Source organism: Mus caroli, chromosome 19 (genome assembly GCF_900094665.2).
Source record: "Mus caroli chromosome 19, CAROLI_EIJ_v1.1, whole genome shotgun sequence".
NCBI lineage: Eukaryota > Metazoa > Chordata > Mammalia > Rodentia > Muridae > Mus > Mus caroli.
The window spans coordinates 18,052,161-18,074,298 of NC_034588.1; the positions used below are offsets into that span (position 1 = coordinate 18,052,161).

Sequence of the window (22,138 nt, forward strand, 5' to 3'; positions counted from 1 at the left end):
TTATATATTTACTTTTGTTTTTTAATCTTTTAATTTAGACAAAATTGATATGCCCCACAATCCCCAGATCACATGGAGTTAATTCCTGAGCTACAAATTAAAACAAATACTGTCTTTTCGACAAGCATAGTGTGACAAGTAGTTATGAGACTATGGAATTTAGAATTTTCTTTCACAAAGGACGGGTAAAAGCTGACACATAACATCTAACCATAAGTGACGAATGGTGGCAGTAGCTTCAAGCGCTCTGCTCACTGTTAAAGCTCCATATAAGCTCAGATCTATTGTCTGATCTCAGATTGCTGATCTCTGCACAGGTCCATTGAGCTGTTCGTTTAGGCCCTTGAGAGTATGCACAGTATATACTTGTTAAGTGTTTCTAGACATTTTATATTATATAGGATGATTGTTTAATGGCAAGAAAAAATATTACTGCAATATAAGGAGAAGGGCAGGGAAACTCGAACTATAAACTGTTCAGAATTAATGCAGGTGTGAGGAAGGTAGCCGACTGGAAGAGGCATGACTGAACAATTAGAAGTATTTTCTTCATATTGTTATCAAAGAACTGATTTTGAAATTACCCAACAGTTTCAATTAATTCTACTTAATTACTTTTTAATCAATTTTCTAGAAAACTTGATAGAAGGCAACTGGAAAATTGCTTCGCTGGATAGGTAACTGGCCTATAGACATCTTAACTGAAAACATACCAGTAACTTGAGGGTAACTGGATAGTTCAAATCTGAAGACAAAATTCTAGTTTCATATAAACCTCCTTTAAATTCACTGTTGCTCATTTGCTGCCCAACCGGGGACCAGATGTGGTCTAGGAACTTATCCGCAGCAGGAGGAAAATTCTCATCTCCCAGTTTCTAAGGCTGACAAATCACAGAATATGTGTTTCCTGGTCTCATTCTAGAGCAGAGCGCCTTTCTGATCCTTGGAGTGAGGTGGGGATAGGGTAGGAATGGGGTGCCATGGGGTGAGTTAAACATTGGTTTGCTCCAAAAGAAGCTGGCAGAAAAACCAACTGGAATTGAACTTTCTGATGCTCCACTGAAAACATGCAAAGCTCCCTGATTTCAAAATACGGATATTGATAATGTCATTGCACCTAAATTTACCAATCAGAAAGTTATGGTAAAAATCACACACTGGGCTATTGTTGCAATCTTTTGTTTCGCAGTAAAACTCAGTGTAAGTTGGTATCGCTGAGCAATCCAGGAAGCCAGATAGAATGTAGCTTAAGAGGATAAACTGTACACTCAAGTACAACATCACAGGGGTAAGTTTCAGTTAATGGAAGATTACTCCAGGGCTTCTGCTTTGAATCTTGCTCTTACTTAGATTAATAGCTTGGCTTCAAGACTGCAATCTCTTCTTTAGTCTCCAGATGTCACTGTCTGCATTATTTATTTCATGCCTACTTGCCAACCGATATGTGAGCATATGTATGCTTCCACATGCACACACAAGTGTACATGGTGCTTATCAATGTCAATTTCTCCAAATCTGATAGACACCAGCTAGTTCTGAACTATTTTCTGACTTAGTTCTCATTTAGCATCAATTCTCTTTTCCAGTAAAACAATAACTCTGGCAATTATTAGTATGAAAATGTGCCCCTTTTGTACTTAGTCTCAGGCAGCAAACCTCCTTCTGTTAAAGACCGTCTTTAGTTAAATCTCCTGGGTGTGACAGCACAAAGGGAAAATTTTATTTGATCAGACCATTTTGGGTCCGACAGTCTCAAGGCTTCCTGCCTTCACCTTCTCTTCATCAGATGCATGCCAACCAAAAAGAACATGTGGAGATAAGTGGGGGACCCACAGTAGGTTTATGAGTGGCTTTTAGGGAATGAAACCTCATCCTCAAAATCCCAGAAACTCTGCGTTTTGATGTTTGCCATAGAAAACTACAGAAAAGCTAGCTTTGACTTGAGTCAAAGTACTTGCCTGAATCTTGATTACTTACTAGAGTGACATGTGGGTAGAATATGGATGCGAAACTAAGGAGCGTACAAATTTTCAGTTGGTGGAGGCTTTTTGGATCACAATGTATGTAACACTCTTTCAACACGTTTCATTATTTTATGAAGATCCCACCTCTTTTTAATGGGTGGGATTTTTTTTCAAGGTTCAGATGAAATCTAACGATGGTTAATTTATGTGTGAATGTGATGATGTACGAGTATCAAGAAAACATTCATGTCTAGACTAATATAGTCAAGCCTTGACCCTGGCTATCTCAATGTGGAAAGAGCTACATCCAGCATGTATATTTTATCCTTACAAAATCTAGAGCAGCATAAATATTTTCCCCCTTTGATTCCCAATTGACAAAATACATGGAAATTGTCTGAGATATTCCATTTCACATGATGACATGACTACTAGAGAATCTCATTTCTACCAATGAAATAAGTGTCATTTTTTTAAAAAACCCTATACAGTCAGTAGAGATTCTTATTTCAACCCCTAAATGAACACTATGCCCAAGTCATATCTGAAATACAAGAAACCTGAAGGGCCCGCAATCAAAAGATGGCGGAAGGGAGACAATCATGTACAGGACCGGCATGGTGGACAGGAAGAGGATGAGTAGCAGCATGCCAAGGTAGAAGTTGTTGGATCTGGAAGCTTTGAACACCCTGGCCTCTGGAACATTACAGCACATCACAGCCCAGCACTGGAAATACATGGATGTGTGGAGACGGAGGATGTTGATGCCTGGGAGGCTAGGAGCGAAGAAGGAGCCCATCCTAGGAGGAATCAGAACATTGCTCAGTTCCAACTCTTTACTCTAGAACCAAGTTGTACCTACCTGCTCATTTTACATTGCTCTTCTTACCAAAATCATGTCGCCAAATCCAACCATAAAGACTGTGTCTATAAATGGTCCTGACTAGACTACTCCCACCTTCTAAACATGTTTTACTATTTGCTCTATTTGTATAGGTATTTTATATAATTTTAAAATAGAAATTGTCATAAACTAAATGTCTCATTAGCAAATACAAACACCATGAATAAACAAATGTTACAATTCATTTGCATCCTTATTTCTTCTGCCTTTAAAGTAAACATAATTCCTTCCAATACTTCTATCATTGACTAATTGTTTCCAAATACAAGTTTTCAAATGACAGACCTTTAAGAGCTTGCATCCTGTTTAAGTAAACTGTAAAATCTGGTCAGTCACATTTTCCACTGATAACTTTTGCTTAGTGAAAGAGGAAAACAAAACAAGTGTAGTCTAATGATATTTTTTATCTTTGTAGTAACTATGGTGCTTGAGAGCTGATGAGAAAGCTATTGATATCTAACATGCTGCATTCATTGACAGCCATTTAAATTTAGTTTTTCTTAATCTAGAAAATGCTGTATTCTGTAACTGACTTTCTAAAAGTACTATAAAATACTATTTTGAACTAAAGCTGCTCAGGTGATGTCATTGTTTACTTGATGTCTTAGTCATTTCATGAAAAATTAATTTCTGTTTTGTTTGATGAGAAAGTTTATTTGTACCACAATCTGGGCTTCAATCTAGCAGTTATTATAGATGTAATATGACAAGCTTTTTCAAGTTTCTGCTACCTTGACATCCCTGATATGATGGGCTGTCACCTGGAATTGTGAACTATAACAAATCATTAGTTCTGTAAATTGCTTTTGTAGGGGTATTTTAATGACAATAGGGGAAAAACCCAAAGAACCAAGTCAAGGAAAGCTTAGGAGACTAAAGAGACATTTTTAAATTGGGAACAGAAATTACCTTCTGCATTAATTGCACTTGAAACATCCTAAAGTTATCCTTTGAAATATGAAATCTTGCCACAATTTCAATTATCTTGTTTGTAGGATGCCAAGCAACAAATCTGAATGATGTCATAGTGAACTGACTGTAAACTTTGTAAGAAGTTATGTTTTAATGGGAAGATAGATTTTAAAACAGCACTGTGTATCTTTGCCAGAAACTAGCAAGAAGAAAGTTGGAATTCAAAAAAGTATATAAAAAGTTACCAGTTGTACCAGTTAATTAGAATTACAAACTTGGCACTAATCAGGCCCACCTTGTTCTAAAACTCAGGGTTGTAAACATGACTTGTTAGGACCAATAAATTATGATTACACATAAGATACTTCGGCTCTGGGTGAAAACTTTACCAGTCCTCTGTGATTTTGTGTTCTTCTCTTTCAGCTACCCTGAGAGCAATGTTCCAGGTAGAGGGTATTGCATCAGTAAACATCTCTAAATTAAGGATAAGGCATGCAATCAAAGCCTGCACCAGATATTTCCTTTAAATTGTGAAGATGTCAGGGGTCCTGTTTCATTTATACACAGCCTAACTGAGTCTAAGACAAAATTCAGAAAACTAGATTTTCCTAAAATTATCTCTCCCTCTTTCTCTCTGGCTCTTTGTCTGTCTCTGTCTCTCTCTTTGCATGTGTGTGTGTCTGTGTGTGTGTGTGTGTATACAAATACCATATGTAAGTGATCTATAGTACCAAAAGAATGTCCCTCAAGGGATATTACCAGTCACTCTATAATACATTTGTGGTTGAATGTGAAATAGTTATGTTAAGCATAATTAAAACTTGATTACCATTTTCATTTGGAAATTAAACACGATAGGAAGAGATTGTGTGTCAAGTTGACAAGAGGTGGACTTGTGATGACTAATTTTGGTTGTCAACTTGACTCCATTTGAAGAAAATTAGAACCCAAGCAGCTTGGCATACATGTGAGTGGTTTTTCTTGGTTTGATGGTTTGTGGCTGGAGACACAGCCTGAATCTATATCATTTGAGATCAGAAGAGCTACCTTAAATCTGAGCCACACTTTCTGGTGGCATCCCACATGAAAGGACATGGAAGAAGGAAGCGTGTGCTTTCTGTCTGCTTGCCTTTAATCTCACTGGCAAGCTCATCTATCCTGAGCCATCCCCTCACTAGTATTAGAACTTCTTTGGAATTCCACTAACTGAAAATTCAGGGCTAGATAGGATCTCCTTGATACTGCAGCACCAGACTGCAACTGATGAGAATTCCAGTCTCATAGACTGAATTATCACCAGACCTTTGACTTTTCTTTCAAGAGACAACCAGACCTAGTGTGTGTGCTGCTCTGAAACATCATAGATACATGTACTTTATTCCATTAGTTCTGTTCCTTAGAGACCCCTGATCTAATACAATAGGTACACGATAATTTCAAAATGAACACAAACATGATGAACCCATACCTTGAGAGGCATAACCTAGAAAAGACAAGTTCTGACATACCAATTCCTCAATCTTAATGCTCGTCTCATCTTGGTTTCTGACTTGAAATCAGTTCATCCCACTAAGTGCCTTACCCAGACCTAATGCCATCATCTATCATCATTTTACTGTCTTTGCTTTATAAAGTGGCTTTCTTCTCAGATAACAAACAGCAAAGGGACATGTCTTTATTTGTCTCCCCTTATTGCTCCAAAGCCATGAATATATTGGGTAAATTACTCAAACCTGAAAAACTGAGGGAAAAAAATGACAAGAGAAAGATGACAGGACAAGATGGAAGGTACCCAATGGATCTGAAACACTTGTCTCTCCTACCACCAATTAATGTCTACTGTCTCTTCTATATTCTGTGGTTTTAAAACTATTGCTTTTCACATTTCAGCATAATATTATGGAAATGTATGGTATTTGGTATTAAACTAAGTGTGCAAAAGAAGTTTTATTGATCATTAAGTTAAACCGTAATTAAGTTAAACAAATGTTTTCACTTTAATGACATCTGCATAAGTAATATTTAATTTTCAACTCAAAGCAATAATTGATTGTCTCTAGTCACACACCAATGGAATGGAATATAAAAACCCCTTTCATGTTTTGATTATTTTGATAGAAAATGGCTAACTTGAGCACTAGCTCCTCGTATTTATGAAGGAACAGAATCACAGTGTGTATGGACCCTGTGCAGAAAGAATCTACTATTCTTACATGTTCCCTCCTACAGTTTCCTATTATACTACATCCCGAGTCCATCAGCAACCTCTTGGAAGTTGGACAAAACATATCCATGCAAAGTACTGACCTCGTGGTAAATAATAGCATAATAGTTTGCCTCTGGGACTCAGGAGTGTTCATTTCTTCAGTATAATCACAAAACATAAATCACTTCTTGAATTGTAAAGATCTGGAGTGTTCTGTTTCATTTATGCACAGCCTAATTGACTCAAACAAAATTTTGTATGTAATTTAAAACCTAGACTTTCCTAAAATTATATACCCTTGTCCCTAAAGTCCTAATCAAATTCACCCTAAGAGATCCTGCCCAGTATAGAAGAATGAGCACAAAGTACCAGTGCAGAGATTTTAAGCATGCAGTTTTCTGCTCACTAGCAAACTATTAAAAAAAAGTTATATTTTCTCAGTATTGTAGTATAAATAATAGCAGATTAGTCACAAAATTACAAGCAAAATCAATCCAGGTGGCAATTACAATGGCTTTTCTGACAAAAAAGTGATTTCTAAGCCAATCAGAAAGAATACAATAGATATTCATTGTCAGTCTACTCCAGCAGCATCACCAGTCCAGACACACTGGTATGGATGCCACAGGTAGGGGGAAGAGAGTCTATGTCACTCTAGTAGCTGTGCTGCTCACTTCCTGCTGTGCCAGATACTTTTCCTCCAGGAGGTAAGAGATCAAAACCCATAGGAGGTGCTTTCTTCCTCTCCCGCCTTATGAGTGTTCCCTGATAGGCAACTGTGTCATTTCTCCCTACATAGACAACAAAGGATGTGTTCCACTCAGTGACTGGGGGAGCCAATATTTACAAAAATTAGAAACTAAGGAAGGGAACAGGACTTACATTCTGAACCAAGTCTGACCTGACAACCAAGAAAATAAACCTTTTTATATTATTTGGACTGGTTCACCTATGGAGGCACAAATTTGACAGTTCTCATATGGAAGTTGGGGATAGGTCTAACATTACTGAAGTAAAATGGTTTTCATGTTTTCAGAGGGCTCCAGGCTCTGTCAGCATACATTGGGTTTAATAATTTAGCTGAAAAAATTTGAATAGTATATGAAGTTTATTGAAGAAGAAGGATGAGGAGAAGGAGGAAGAGGGGGAAGGAGAAGAAAGAGGAGAAGGAGGAGGAGGAGAAAGAGAAAAAGAAGGAGAAAGAAAGAGAAAGAGAAAAAGGAGGAGGAGGAGGAGGAGAAGAAGAAGAAGAAGAAATACTAACTAACACTACCCTGGCAGGTGTGGTAAGACAGCATTGTAGCTGGTAGCACAAAATACTACCTTCAGCACATGTCGCTAGGAAGAAAATGTAGCTCCCTGTAACTGCCTGAGGGCTGGGGTGCTCCACAGGGAGAGACAGATTCTAACATATCATCCTCAAATGAATTGCATGCTGCGATTCAATTTTAAAAAAACTCAAAACTGATTTTCACTCTATCAACTTATCATAACCTGTCAGAACTCATAGTGAAAATGCTTCCACTTAATAAAAAATATGACAATCTTTTCTTATCAAAATAGAAATTTCCTTGTGCAAATGGCCCTGTTTAACACATTACAAAATGAAGATCTTATTTTTAACTTGAACTTCCTATAAGCTGTTTGAATTGGTAAGATTTTTTTTTAAGAAAGTTATCAAATATGCTTTTCACATGTTTAGTAGTGACAAGAAATTGTTACCGGTTTTTCCAAAGTAATGTACAACACCTTAGTTCATTCCTTATGGGAGACGACAGGACTGGCTATAGATGACTGATGTTTTCCTATTGGATTCTGGTGTGACAGGCAGAAAGAAGAGAATCTTCAAATCACTCCAGCATAAAGATCATAGACTACTAATTTTTATTGGAGGGGAACTCTGCCGGTTGACTGATGATTTCAAATGTGGAGGAAAATTAAGCTATCCATACCATCTATCGGTACCTCAGAAAATAGAGAACTGGGACTCACAGAATGGGGACATTCTTTGACTCTTAACTGCAATTCCTTCTACAATAATGACCTTGGAGATTTCTCCATAAATGCTCAAGTATCCAACAGCTGACATACCAGATCATGCCTTGGTTGAAGATCAGAGCGAGGACGTTGCCACTGATGTCGAATTCTGTGTATGAAGGCTAGAGAAGATACATACACTGGGTTAGCATCTTGAACTAATACACCCGACAAGTGGTTTCATGTCAACATGCCTAGACCCACTGCTTCCCTTAATGACAGGAGCAGAATAATGACTAGAATACATAAAATGAGAAGCATGGAAACCTTACAACATCCAGAGACTCATGTTAGAAGCCAGTCACAGGGCTGTAAAATGGCTTAGTGGGGAAAGTTGCTCCCTGCCAAGCATGACAACTTGCATTCGCTCTCTTGCTTTCTTTGACCTGGTGAGTCTACTGGTAGAAATTTATCTTAACAGTGTGACCTGAAATGCTGATAAGTTAATGAGGAATGATGAAACCATTTAAGTGGCCAATAATAGGAACATACAAAATACTTTGTACCATAATATATTGTTCCTGATAACTTTGACCATTTTGGAAGACTATTGCATCAGTGAAAAATGTGCTTTAACGTTAAATAAAAATATATTAGTCTAGTTAGTATTTTCATGTATTATCTTATAAATAACTCTATTTGGTTTCTTAAGAATATATAAGAAAGCCCTATAAACATTGAAAAAGGCCAGTAAGTCATCAGCAAATGGGAATGACACAGAATTTTGTATATTTAACATTTTTAACAAAAATGTGAAATAACCTTACAATAAAGTAAATATAGAAAAAGAAATATAGCAAAATGCAGAAAATACTAAACCAAATGCTCAGTTATCATATCATAAACAATCTTGTCCAACTTAGGAAAAAGCTGCTCTTGTAAAGGGGCCACCAATATATTGCAGTAGGTGTTGGTCCCAGGGCAGCCCTTCCAAAGTCTTCCTGGTAACACCTTAGCCGTCCTAGTAGGAAAGCTTCTAAAATGATGGATGTCCTATTAATTAGCATGGTCAATAAAATTGGTTCCTACTTAGTTTGCAATAGATTAGCTCAGGGTAGACTAGCAAATTGAACATATAAATTGAGAAGATCAAGAAGACAGCACAAGACAGGCCTGGAGAGTGATAGACTCCTAGCAGTACTTGAAATCTTACTCTCTCCAGCCCCAATAATAACTTCATTCATCAACCCACATATATATACACATTCATACATGCATATACTTATATGCACATAAATACACATATTAATATGGACATAGACACACACACATATATATATATATATACATATACATATAAATATCTATCCATCCATGCACATACATACATACACATGGCCACATACACTTAAACATACCACTTTGACCCAAGACTATCTCATTGTTTTTATACCTAAGAACTTAAGAGGCAGATTCAAAATAAATTGTAAAAGAAGAAAATACCAGCATGTATTATATACACATCTGAAATTACCAAAGGACAAACTTAAATAATATGGCAGCATATGTAATTAGACTAGTCTCTGATTTGAATGCCCCCTCCACAAAAAATTTATGACTTTCAGGGCCTCTTCTCAAAAGTCTTAAGAATTCCAGCTTCATTTATATCATTTCCTCCACCCACAAATACTATTATTTTTCCTTCATAACTTAAAAATGTAGACAATCTACTTTGAAATTGATCTAGGGTATAAATAGAAAACATAGTAGAATAAGAATTAAGATGAGACATAGTAAAAAAAAATAATATCCCTGTGTGTTCAGTAAAGACAAAAAAGAAGACCTAGGTGATTTTAATATTAACTCACTCAATATAATTAGACAGTTGATACATGTAAAGTATTTAGCCTGCAGGGTTTTTGGGGATGTTTTTGGTTTTGGTTTGGTTGGGTTGAGTTGGGTTGGGTTGGGTTGGGTTTTGTTTTGTTTTGTTTTGGAAGCACAATGGCCACAAGATACAAAACAGTTAGGCTAAAGTTTATATTCTAAAATCAACAACAGAAAGTGTTCTTCACCTCAAAAGCTCATTAAATCAGAGATCTAACTTACCTGACATGCATAAAACCTCACCTTTATACCCTAGTCCAACATAAAACATGTATGGAAGTGCACGCCTGTAATCTGAACATTGGGGGAGGGGGTGAAGCAGGAAGACTTGGATGTTCAAGATCATTCTTGGGTCTACACAGCAAGTCAGAAGCTAGCTTTGGATAGGTAAGATCCTATATAGAGAGATGAAAAAGAAGAAATGGAGAAAGGGAGGGAGAAAGGGGAGGAGGGAGGGAAGGAGGAAGGGAGGGAGGGAGGGAGGGAGNNAGGNAGGAAGGAAGGAAGGAAGGAAGGAAGGAAGGAAGGAAGGAAGGAAGGAAGGAAGGAAGGAAGGAAGGAAGGAGAAAGAGAACTAGAAGGACGATAGGAGGGATGGAGGAAGAAAGGAAAGAAGCGAGGGATGAAGGAAATAAAGTGTGGGAGGAGAGGGAGGGAAGAAGGGAGAACTGGAGAGAGGGAGAGAGGAAGGGAGGGAGGGAGGGAAGAAGAAAGCAACAATGTCTTTGATTTGGACACTATGAGCTCTAGATCTCCCTATCCCAGGAGGGCTTTGTCCTGTCCTCTCTATGCTTTTTGCTTGGCGCATAATTTTTTTTCCAGAGCCTGTGTGATCCCAGTACACATTTGAACAGTGCTCAGTTGGGAGGTCTGTTCCATCAGTGGCTTGGAAGAGTTTTTTCCTGTCATTTCGAGAATCAAACTTTCAACTGTGGTCTCCTTTGGTACCAGGATTTAGCCAAGTGTGGGACATGTAACAAAGTCAACACTTTGGGTTCTTACTCTTTTACTCTCCCACAAAGTCACATGCATGAGGTGCTTGACACTTAACTAGTTGACTAGAAAGGCAAAAGGGAGGAACTGGACCAAGAGCACTTGTGGCAAAGGCCTCAGTTCAGTTCCCAGCGCTTACAAAGAAGGGCTCACAGGTACGTGTAGTTGCAGTTCCAAATGATCCAATACCTTCTGATTGCTAAGGGTACTGACACATGTGTGGTGCACATGCATACAGGTAGATACTCACACATTCACATAAAATAAAAACAAATAAATCTTTTAAAACAAAGCACAAAGGACACCCTGGGAATCCCCTATACTCCCCAAACACAGCAAAGGCAGGTAAAGGAATAAAGTGATGTTTATCTAAACTGGTGGGAAACAGGAAGGATATCAGGATGTCCTCTGGGCCCTGTAGTCTTTACATATAGACATCTAACGTGATTTGAGGAGTAAACTTTGTCCCAGTGTTTTCTGAAAACATGAACTGGACCAGTTACTCATCTCTTTAGGACCCAGTTTCTTCACAGATAAACTGATAAAATAAACTAAATAGGCTAGGAATCAGCATGATACAGTCCATGAACCCAATATGGTCATCGGCTTTTGTCAGTGATTTTTTTGTTGTTGTTGTTGTTGTTATTTAGGACAGAGCAGCACCTCCTCTTTCATGCATTGTCTCTCACAGATTAGATTAAAACAGAGCTTCCTGGCTGAAGCAGAGAGTATAGCACTTGTAATGTCTAAAATATCACCCAGCCCTTTTCAGAAAATGGCCACCTATTCCTTAACTAGAAAATTTCTGGCATCCCTCTGTAACCTAAAATCTCATATTTATTGAAATCTAAGCCCAGTTGTTTAAAAGGCATTGCTTCTTCATGAACACTTTAGAAATGGAATCCACTATGTCACAGAGTAGAACCACAATACCATACTCTAAATAAGACACATTTATGAGAAGGCAAAATAGTGATGCAGATATGTATATGACTTGGAGTGTCTTCTTTGGGAACTGAGCTTTCTGAAAACATGAGATTATATTATAAGTATTAAAACAAGTATGCTATGTTAAGTATCAAACCAATACCTCATCAAATATCAATTAACTTATAATTGTTTAATTGCCTCTGAAGTAGGGAAAATGCACTAAAAAGTAAATGCATGAGAAAGGGGGAAACAGCATGTCTCCTTGAAACCTGAGATGAGGTACTGAGAGTAGTGTAGGAAGTTCATCTATGGCTGCTCACCACACCTACCCTGTGAGCAAGAGAAGGACTTTGGTCAGAAGATAATCACGAAGGGAATGGAAGCCATATTATTTTATTTTGCAGACCTGGCAGTAGGTTAGAATCAGGCATCTACCCAGGGAAGACAGATGGTTCACTGGACAAACACTTGGGGGGAAAACCATTGTGTCCCTGTAAATTGAGTTATCTGGAGCAGAATGCCACCATACAGATGTTACAACATGTAATCCAAGATCTCAGAGTCAATACACTCCTCCGCCTTTGAAATGACCTTCCTGACCACTTTCACACAATTTCCAATTCCCACAGCTGAACAACTCTACTTGGTGCTGCAGGGCAGTCTGGGTTGTAGATCCAGGGCAGCCGTGTTTGTGTGTGGTCTCCAGACTGGGCTCAGCAGGTCAGCAAGGAGGGGTAAGAAGTTAATATCTGGTTCCTGCCCCAGAGCAACTGAGTAGAATTACTAAATTTTCCTAGGTCATGTGTGGACGCCAATACATGACTAAATTTGAGTAGCATGGATTTAGGATATGCTTGAGCTTCGACTCCCAGGATGACTCAGACCTTGAGGCTGTGTCCTTCAACCTCGCTGAGAAGCAGGATGATGCTCCCTTCATCAACCGTATCCACATACTAGGGTGCAGCATCAGAGGAAGCCTGTTCACTCATTGTTGCTCCATCAAGGTACACCCAAGCCTTCTTACTGCCTCTGCATCATGCTGTCTTCCTGATGGCAATTTCAGACATCTGTGTGTCTACCCAGGGAGCATCATCTAACCCTCCACTCATTTGTGTTTGGTCCATTCTACTGAATGTGTCTAATCCAGGCAGCACTTAATGTTTTAAAAGACATAGACTGAAGACATAGGAGAAGCCAAAGACTTCATTCTTTGGCAGAGTCTTTAAATAGCATGGTTAAAGAGATATCATGGTAGAAATATGGTTAATGGTTGAAGTAAAATAGTCAGGGGTGTTTAGTTGTAACTCCATCTGGCTATATGTCATTAATTTTAACAGACTTGAAGCCTTTATTTGGAGCTGGTTATGGAATAAAAATAAAAACTCCTTCACAGCATTGACAGTTTGTTTACTCTGAATGAAGAAATAATTTACAAGTGTAAATTATCTGTAACACTTCAGATATGTAGTAAATTCTATATAAAAATAGACTGTTATCAAAGGCCAAATGATAGAACGCCAATCAGATATCATACATGTTGACGGAAAATCTTGAGCCTCTCCATCAGATCTCAAGGAAATCTCTCATGGTTTCAATCGCTATGAATACAGCAAAGATTTCCTTAAAAAATACAAGCATATATAGATGATTGTGAATTTGTTCACACATGCCGGCATTCAATCCTACATCTCTTCAGATCTCTTGACTCAGTTTGTGGATAAACACCAAGCTTATTATCAGTGTGAATCAAATGCTAGGTAAAGATATTTTCATTGAATTGTTGAACAACAACAGCAAAAAAGAAACAAAATAAAAGAATTTTAGGGGAGGAAAAACTACCTTTTATCTGACCAAGCAAATAAACTTAGGGAAATTCATTATAAGAACAAATTTGTGGATAGCATAATGATGTTGCTATGATGATATCTACATTAATATAATTAAATGTCATCATGGCAGGTATTTTAGTAAAAATATAGTTCAAGTGACGACAAATGAACTGCTGTAAAGTATTCTATATCCATCTATAGAGTATCACAAAACCATTGAAAACCATATATTTTAAAAGAACAAAATTATGTCATTAGTGGAAAAACTAATGAAAATGAAAATCACCGTGATAAAAATAAGATAGACTCATAAAAATTCACAGTAGGAATGTCAGGTGGTGGGTGGTGACTCGACTTCTCAGCCCTGGTTATACTTGGACTTTAGACAGAAGGCCAAGGGCACGGATGAGACAAAAGCTAATCCCCGGGACTTGGGCTGATGCTTACTTTGTAGACTGCTTGTTTAGCATGTAGGACGTGAAGCCCTGGGTTCAGTTCCTAACACTGCATAGAACCAGGCATGGCTATGCCTGACTATACGCAATACTAGTGACTCAGGTAGGTTGTCTTAGGCCCAAAAGGAAGGTATTAACCAGCTTTACGATAAAAGCCCTTAGTGGAACATTATACTGTATAGGACATCCCATCAGATAGTGGCCAGAAGTTTCTATGAAGAGGCAGTTCCTGGAGATCTCGGTGCCAAAGATCACCGAGGCAGCCCGCTGCTGTGAAGTTGGAAGGCAGGAGGGTTGGCAGAGGAGCACAGGATATGGAGCCGGGAGCTTGGGTTCTGCTGAGCCTTAGTTCCGTGACCTAGGGAAGGGTATTGAGTTTCTGAACCTTGAGTGTGTTGTGCATTCCTCTCATGAGGATGGATATGAAAATAAGAATAACGGCTGGGGCTTTGTGGCAGAGCTCTTGCCTAACATGTGTAAGGTCCCGCACCACAGAACAGGCAAAACCAATGAATACTGAGTGCTAAGGGCAGCCCAGAGCTTATGACATAGAGCAAAGCTTCCAGGCTGCCACTGGGGCCCGGCACCCTTGCTCACGCTCACCAGCTGGATGACCATGACTAAAGCCCAGAGTGGACTTATTTTTTTCCTACCAACAAGTCACTGTATGCCAACATAAGTAGGGACAGCACCCATGAGACTACATCAATCCCCAGGTGGTCCAGGGGTGCTCACACTTGGGAACTTTGTAGTGTCATCGGAGCAGAGGGACTCTATCCAAGCAAAACTTCATCATCTGAAGGATATTGCATATGCTGCTTTTCATAATGAATAACAAACATGCTTACTAGGTGATTGTATCAGCATTAAAAGGAAAGCAGCCATGATCTTGGCAATTTGTCCACCAGAATGCTTTGTTTTGTAGCTTTTTAGTAATTTCCTTACTTTAAGAATTTTTTCTCTTGGGGCTGGAGAGATGGCTCAGCAGTTAAGAGCACTGACTGCTCTTACAGAGGTCCTGAGTTCAATTCCCAGTAACCATACCACGTGGTGGCTCATAACCATCTGTGATGGGATCTGCTGCCCTCTTCTAATGTGTGTCTGAAGATAGCTGCAGTGTACATGAGTACACTGATATAAATAAATAAATAAATAAATAAATAAATAAATCTTTAAAAAAAAACAGGGTTTGAAGGTTTTCCATCATGCATGGAATGGAGGGGTCGCTAAAATCGATGTGACATTAAAGCTTAGATAATCAGCAGTATTGAAGGGGGGGGGGCGGCGAATGGGAAAGAACAACCAAGGCATGACTATGATAAAGAAATATTATATACTTGTTGGAGTGTATCATAGTCATAAATATCATAGAAAATCACATTGTTTTATATAATTAATCTACAATAATAAAAATAAATAAATTTATGTGATAGAGGTCTAAGGTGACTGGTGGTAGACTATGACCAAGGCCTTGGGCTCAGTCCCCAGCTCTCAAAGGAATTACATGCTATAGTCTAGCAGTTAGTAACATGAAGATGTGGTAACACATCCAGTGAGGTCCCCAAAAATAGGCACATAGATTATCTATCCCTGTATGAACACACATGTACATATACATACACAAATATGCATATTTAATATATAATGAAATATATAAATACATAATATTTATGCACATATAAATAAGATTATTTACTTCAGATAATTTATATAACCTCACTAGAATTATCTGTGCTTTTTATTTATTTTTATTTTATCGTTTATTTATTTTATATCCCAACCATGGTTCTCCTCTACTCTCTTTCCAGTTGTTTTCCCCAAATCTACCCTCCCTCTGCATCCACTGTTATTTTTTATTTTTATTTCTTTATTTTTTTTTAAGACAGGAACTCACTATGTAAATCAGAGTGGCCTCGAGCTCACAAAGATATGCTTGCTTTTGTCTTCTGAGTGCTGGGATTAGAGGCATGTGCCACCACATCCAACTGTGATTTTTATTTTTATATTTAACTTGATTAAACTTTCTAATTTCTCTACAATAATCTCACTATATCTTTGTAATTCCAAGAAGAAAAGAAATAGCATCCTGTGACAGAAATGGCCAGGTTTTTTCTCGGTTCCTGAAGCGTCTTGGAACTCTCTCCTCACCTCATCTTAAATTTTCCTTTTATTCATGGTAAGTGATTTATAGACCAAATTGTCAATTAACAAACCTAAAGCAAGAGCAGAAACACACTGTACATTTCCCCTCTGGGACCCTGTCTCATTTGTCTCTTCTGGGGAATGTCTCCTTCATCTTGAAATCCTATTCAACCTTCAAGATCAACTCAGATGCCACTTCCTCCACAAGGTCTCTGTATTGATGGAGGCATACCTCTCCACCCGCCCCCATCCACTCTCTCTCTCTCTCTCTCTCTCTCTCTCTCTCTCTCTCTCTCTCTCTCTCTCTCCCTCTCTCCCTCCCTCCCTCCCTCTCTCCCAATCTCCCTCATTTTCTGTATATATACACATATACACACATACACACACACACACACACTCCTACAAAGACCCAGGACAATTACTCTGTCCTTGCCATTTATGTTGTGTGCCTTTCTTGATTCTCAGAGCTTGTACAGTAAGAGTAGTGGAGTTTGTAAAATGGAAGAGCGAATATCCTAATAGTAGACAGTGTTATTTCTGCACTTAAGCCTGCTTTTCTCATTTGGAAATAATTTGGGATAATATTAGACATGCTCTCTAACATCTCAACAAAGACGATGTATTATGTAGAAGTTCCCAGCTTTAAAAGTATTAGATCATTAAAAAAAAAAATCTAAACACTGGACAGACAAATTAAAATCAAGACTTCAGGTCAAAGTTGCATCCTCTCTGTGGGCTCCAGCTTCCTCATCTCTATGCCCCTCAGCACCTTGCATGGATTTGCTCAAAGTAGCCAGCCCCAGCAGGCTTCCAAGGAAATTAGTCAGCCAGTTGGCAGGATGATATGATCGACAAAACAAAAAAGATATGTCATCCAACATTAACATTTTATAACTTGTTTTGATTCTATGCTTTCCCTTCAAAGAACCTTCCAAAGGTAATATGAGAGAAAATTCGTTATGACTTAAAAACAGAAACTCGTTTCCTGTGCTTTGTACTAACCCAAGAGCTCTGTCAGCACACCATAAATAATAAATTTTAGTCATTTAATTACAGCTTTTATGCATCCAGGTCATGTTATATTGACTTCATACTCACAGTCAACTTTTCTACCACTTAAGAAGAAAGCATCAAGGGATAAAAGGTAAACAAAAGAGAAGCCATGATCTAAGAAAGTGATGGCAATTTTTATGTCTGCTTCAGAAGAGCTGAATCAGGCAAGGAAAATAGAAATGAATTCAAGCCAGAAGAATACCTCATAGAGAGCAATAGGAGAGCTGTGCAGGGCATCTGGGATCTGCTGCATTACCTCATGGCCATGTACCAGAGAACATTACCTAACTGCTTTTGCCTGATCCACGGGGACACCTTAATTGAGGATGTCAGGGATGATCTAATAAAAGGCACTGACTCAAAGTCAAGATAGCGAATAGCCCTTCACTGGTAGGGAGAGAATCATTACTGACTTAGAACACAGAACCAGATCAACTGCCTACAGAAAGACAGAGTTCTTCCAGCTGCCATGGATGACCTGATGGTGTCAGGATGTGGAGATACAAGTTGAACTACACAGTCAGCACAGAACACTTGATATGTCTCGAGCCTGGTTCAAATAACAGACATTTGTTTATTTGTTTTTTGTTCTGATGTGGTGGTGGTGGTGGTGGTGGTGGTGGTGGTAGTGGTGTTTAATGAATGCCTCATTGTAAAAGGAGAAGGCAATAGCAGTTTAAAAAGAAATATGAAGTAGCTGTGCATCTTCCACATAAAACAAAACTATAAGTTGCAATAGCATTTGATGGGCTAGGTTAGACTGGTGGCCAGAGAAGAACTCTGTGGAGGTGACATACTAAAGGAATGCCTAATGACAGGAAGGACCTGGCCATGTCCAATTCTAGGATAGCAGCATCCCTTTGAAGGAGAAATAGAAAGGGCAAATGAAAAGACCATCTTGTGCTTGAAATCTTTTTTAAAAGTCCATATTGGTGGAAATTAGAACATAGCAAGTAGACTGAGGCAGAAAGGAAAGAAACAAACTTTCAGGTACTGAGAGCCCTAAAATGGTATCTGGGGCACATTCACGATGCTCAAAGCCATTGGGAACTTAAGCATGGGGTTCCATCAGTCCCTCAGTTCCTATTTTGAAGGATTTACTGAAACCAATTTTACTTGCACAAATGAGCAACGAAGGTCCGTTGGCAGGGTTAGACCACAGAACCATGTATGCTCTGCCGCTCGCCTTCAGTTTGAGGGAGATTTTAACTTGGGCTTAGAGGAAAGGGCTGATGATAAAGGCAATACCAGAGGGGCTCAGAGAAACCTGTGCTATTGTTTCAGAAAGCTAGACTGCCCCTGGGCTCCATTTAGTAAAGCCCTGTCAGCAAACTGGGTCTTCCTTGAAATCTCCACAGTCTCCTGCTGTTATCTCTGTCAGGCTCTTATTAGCCTGTGAGTCTCAGAAAGGCAACACCATATTCACTGAATCCTTTCAGTCCCTCATGTACCACATAGCAACTGGCGCATGGTAATTAACTAGTCCAGCAGCAAAATTCACAGGGAGATACAGAGGATACAGTTTACAGAGATCTTATATCAGCACAAATTGGCTTCATGGGAAGGGAACTGCCTGTGGGGCCAAGATTTCCTTCAACATTTTAACAGACAGTTCTTCGTCCATTACTTTGAAAAGCCTGAGCTAATTTTAATTCAGTATTAGAAAATATGATGCTTAAGTCTGGGCTCTTCTGACATACATACTGATGGCATCTCACAAGGTGACCTCACTCATGTAACTCGGAGGCATCCTGCCACTTGTAGAAAGTGTATCATCAATGAATCACAGAGGAAAAGGAATCTAACACAGGAAAAGTCAGTATCATACTTACATATCCATATTCTAAGTCCCAGCACCAGCAGTAATTGCAGAACCTCACGAAACATGCTCTGAGGAAGTCGCCAATGAGGATTGTGACATAAGTGGTCAGGACGTCAGAAACGGTGAGACGCACAAATTCCTGGTGTGATACAATCTTTATTAGTGCACACATTTCGGTCTTCAGATAACCTTAATGTTGGTATCAAAACTGTCGTGTTTCTGTCACTGGCTTGAAGACTACAGTTAATGATAAAAGAAAAGATTAAGGCATATCTAGTCAATGAAAAATAACTTCATTGTATTTGGTTACTCTCAAACTGTCTCCATCCTTGAATCACTATACTGGCATCTTCTTTTGATTGAGAAACATTATACTAAAGTTTAAAAGTGGGTAAAAATATATATATATATATATATATATATATATATATATATATATACTGTCCATGCAGAAATTTTAGATTTCTACCTGGCATTGAATTGTATATTTTTTTAACATGTAAAGAGTATGGTAAACTGATCACACTTCAATGATGTTCTTTAAAAAGCACTTGTATTAGTTATCTTCCTTCTTGTTGGCCAAATTGGTGACAAGAAGCTATGTAAGAGAGTAGGGTTTTCCTTGGCTTACAGTTGAAGGGAACATGATCCATTAACCAGGGAAGCATCATAGCATCAATGTGCCGTAGCTGATCACATTACCAACACAGCGAGGAAGCAAAGACTGAACAGCAGTGGGGTTCAGGCTAATGCCTCCCCAGAACTCACCACAGTTACCCACTGTCTCCAGCATGGCTCTAACTTCTAAATATTTGACCACCTTTCCAAACATCACCATCAGCTCACAATCAAGTTTTCAAACACTTGAGCCTATAGAGGATACTTCATATTCAAACTACAACAGTGATTTTTTTTCAAATGTTTTTAAAATGAGTTATTAAAAAATACAGATCAAGATATGTAGGATGAACATATTTTATACAAAGTACCTCATGTATATATGCATATATGTGTATATGAGTGTATATAATATGTATACTTGTATAAAAAAGTTCTAGGAAAATCAAATCCCTTCTGCGGTGTGGGTTTGAATTAAGGACAAAGTGTATGCATTGTGAGGCAGACAGGAGGGTCATTCTTACCTCGTAAAAGCATATGACATTAAATACTAGTCAAAAATGACAGTTACAAATTTTCCCCACCATAGCTCATTCCTGCTGTACCTTTTCTGTTTCTCTCCAATAATTTGTGCCTTGAAGGCTAAAGACACTGAATATGTAAAGTTATAGTTTTGCAGGAGTACTGCTGCTCAAGGATGGGAATTTAGTTCAGATGGCAGAGTGAGCAGCTAGCACGGACAAAACACTGGGTTTAACCCCCAGCACTGTGTAATCCAGCTGGGGTAGAACCAGTGATCCTAGCACTCAGGAGGTAGAGTCAGGAAGATCTGAAGTTCAAGGTCAGCCTCAGTTACACTGTAAATTCAAATCTAGCCTGAGGTCTGTGAGACCCCATCTCAAGAAAAAATAAGAAAAAGTAGTACTATTAGTCTATATGAAGTCTTTGATTTGGCTTCCATCCATCTAGATGGGTTCTCTAAAAATTGTCTCATAGGGAAAGTAAGCATTTGACAGTCATCAGTGAATTTCCAGCCACATGCTTCAGACCTCAGTGTCCCAAACTCCCCACCTGGTGAGCCACCATTACCTTCCGTGGCATGTCGGTGTACCATGTGAAATCTTAATAACTAACATTTGTTTTAGAATATAAATGAAATATATGCATCAACTCCCTTAGGAACAAGTTAACTATAATGTAAATAAAATAAAGGCAAAAGATTATTGAAAAATTAATATGCATTTTTAAATTATTTTAGCATTAATGCCCATGCAAAGCAACACCTGTGACAAATGACTATAAGAAGAAGGGCATTTTGACCTCAAAGCAGAGGAATCAAAAGAAAAAAAAATGATAGAAAGGAAAGAGAGCCTTTGCCCGTAGGTGTTTTCAAACTGGGACAAGTGGTTCCTCATCCTTACAGGGGAGAGGGGAAAGATTCCTGCATGCAGCGCTCTGTATTATTCTTGTATTACTCTTCTTTGTTTTGGTTTTTTTTTCCAGTCCCATTGGTCTTATTTCAGACCATCATACCCCTCCCTCTTTCAGGGTACTTGACCCTGCATATAGTCTTCATCAACTAACCTCACCTAATTCACTTCCTGTCTCAGTTTGTACCAACAGATAGCAATTATTAGAGCATGACTGGGGCAAGCCTCCTTTGCTTGAATTATACAGGGAAGTGCTATAAAAAAACACTCAGTTCCATGCATTTTATCTTTGTCTCATTGCCAATGTATTTTTGAAATCTTTCTATAATGACATTGTTAATGGCCTTGCCTCTTCCTGAAAAAAAAAGTTGTAATTTTCACAAAACTGTGGTCCAACTTTTAACCCATTTATACCTCTAGTATCCAACAATGCTGGGTACATATTACTCACTAAGTAAATATGGAGTGGATGAATGAGTGCCAGTAACTCCTAGCTGTTTTGAAATGTGACCTTTACGTTCTCATTCTCCCTTTTACTCCCTGGTCAATGTTAAAACCAGATGCTGACTGACAATTACCTAACTACCGTGAACTAGGGGTAGGTTGGGAGGATTTTGTGTTTCTATGTCCAATCTGAATTTTACTCTTTATCCTTTCCCAATTCTATTTACATAGAATTCCTAGGGAGGACCTGACTATAGTATTGCAAACTCTAAGTATCCATTTACAGACTGGGGAAGAGATGCAAAGCTATCAAGAAAAGAGAACCCTAAAATAGTGGCTCAGCCACCTCAAGAATATCATCTAAGCTCAATTCCTGTCACACTGGACAAAGCCCCCTGAAGAGCATCTCACACATCACAACCTCTTTCCCAGGCATTTAGCTGAGATGTCTGGATAGCTTAGGTCTGTAAACCCCAAAAAGTCACAAACAGGTCAAGGCAGAACAATGTATAACGATAGTATAAAGGTATATATATATATGAGTTCCAAGGGAGAAGCCCACAGATTGTGCC

At 38.5% G+C, this 22,138-nt stretch overlaps 1 protein-coding gene across 1 annotated transcript in view; it reads right to left on the reverse strand.

Annotated features, from left to right (window-relative positions):
• The window catches only part of Tmc1 (transmembrane channel like 1), a 120,598-nt gene that overhangs the window by 9,807 nt on the left and 88,653 nt on the right, over positions 1-22,138 (reverse strand). Inside the window, exons 13-15 of the mRNA XM_021152462.1 lie at positions 19,085-19,213; positions 8,078-8,145; positions 2,525-2,764 (exon numbers count right to left, since the gene is read on the reverse strand). Coding sequence (XP_021008121.1) covers positions 2,525-2,764; positions 8,078-8,145; positions 19,085-19,213 — 437 coding nt within the window. The remainder of the gene's footprint in view (positions 1-2,524; positions 2,765-8,077; positions 8,146-19,084; positions 19,214-22,138) is intronic.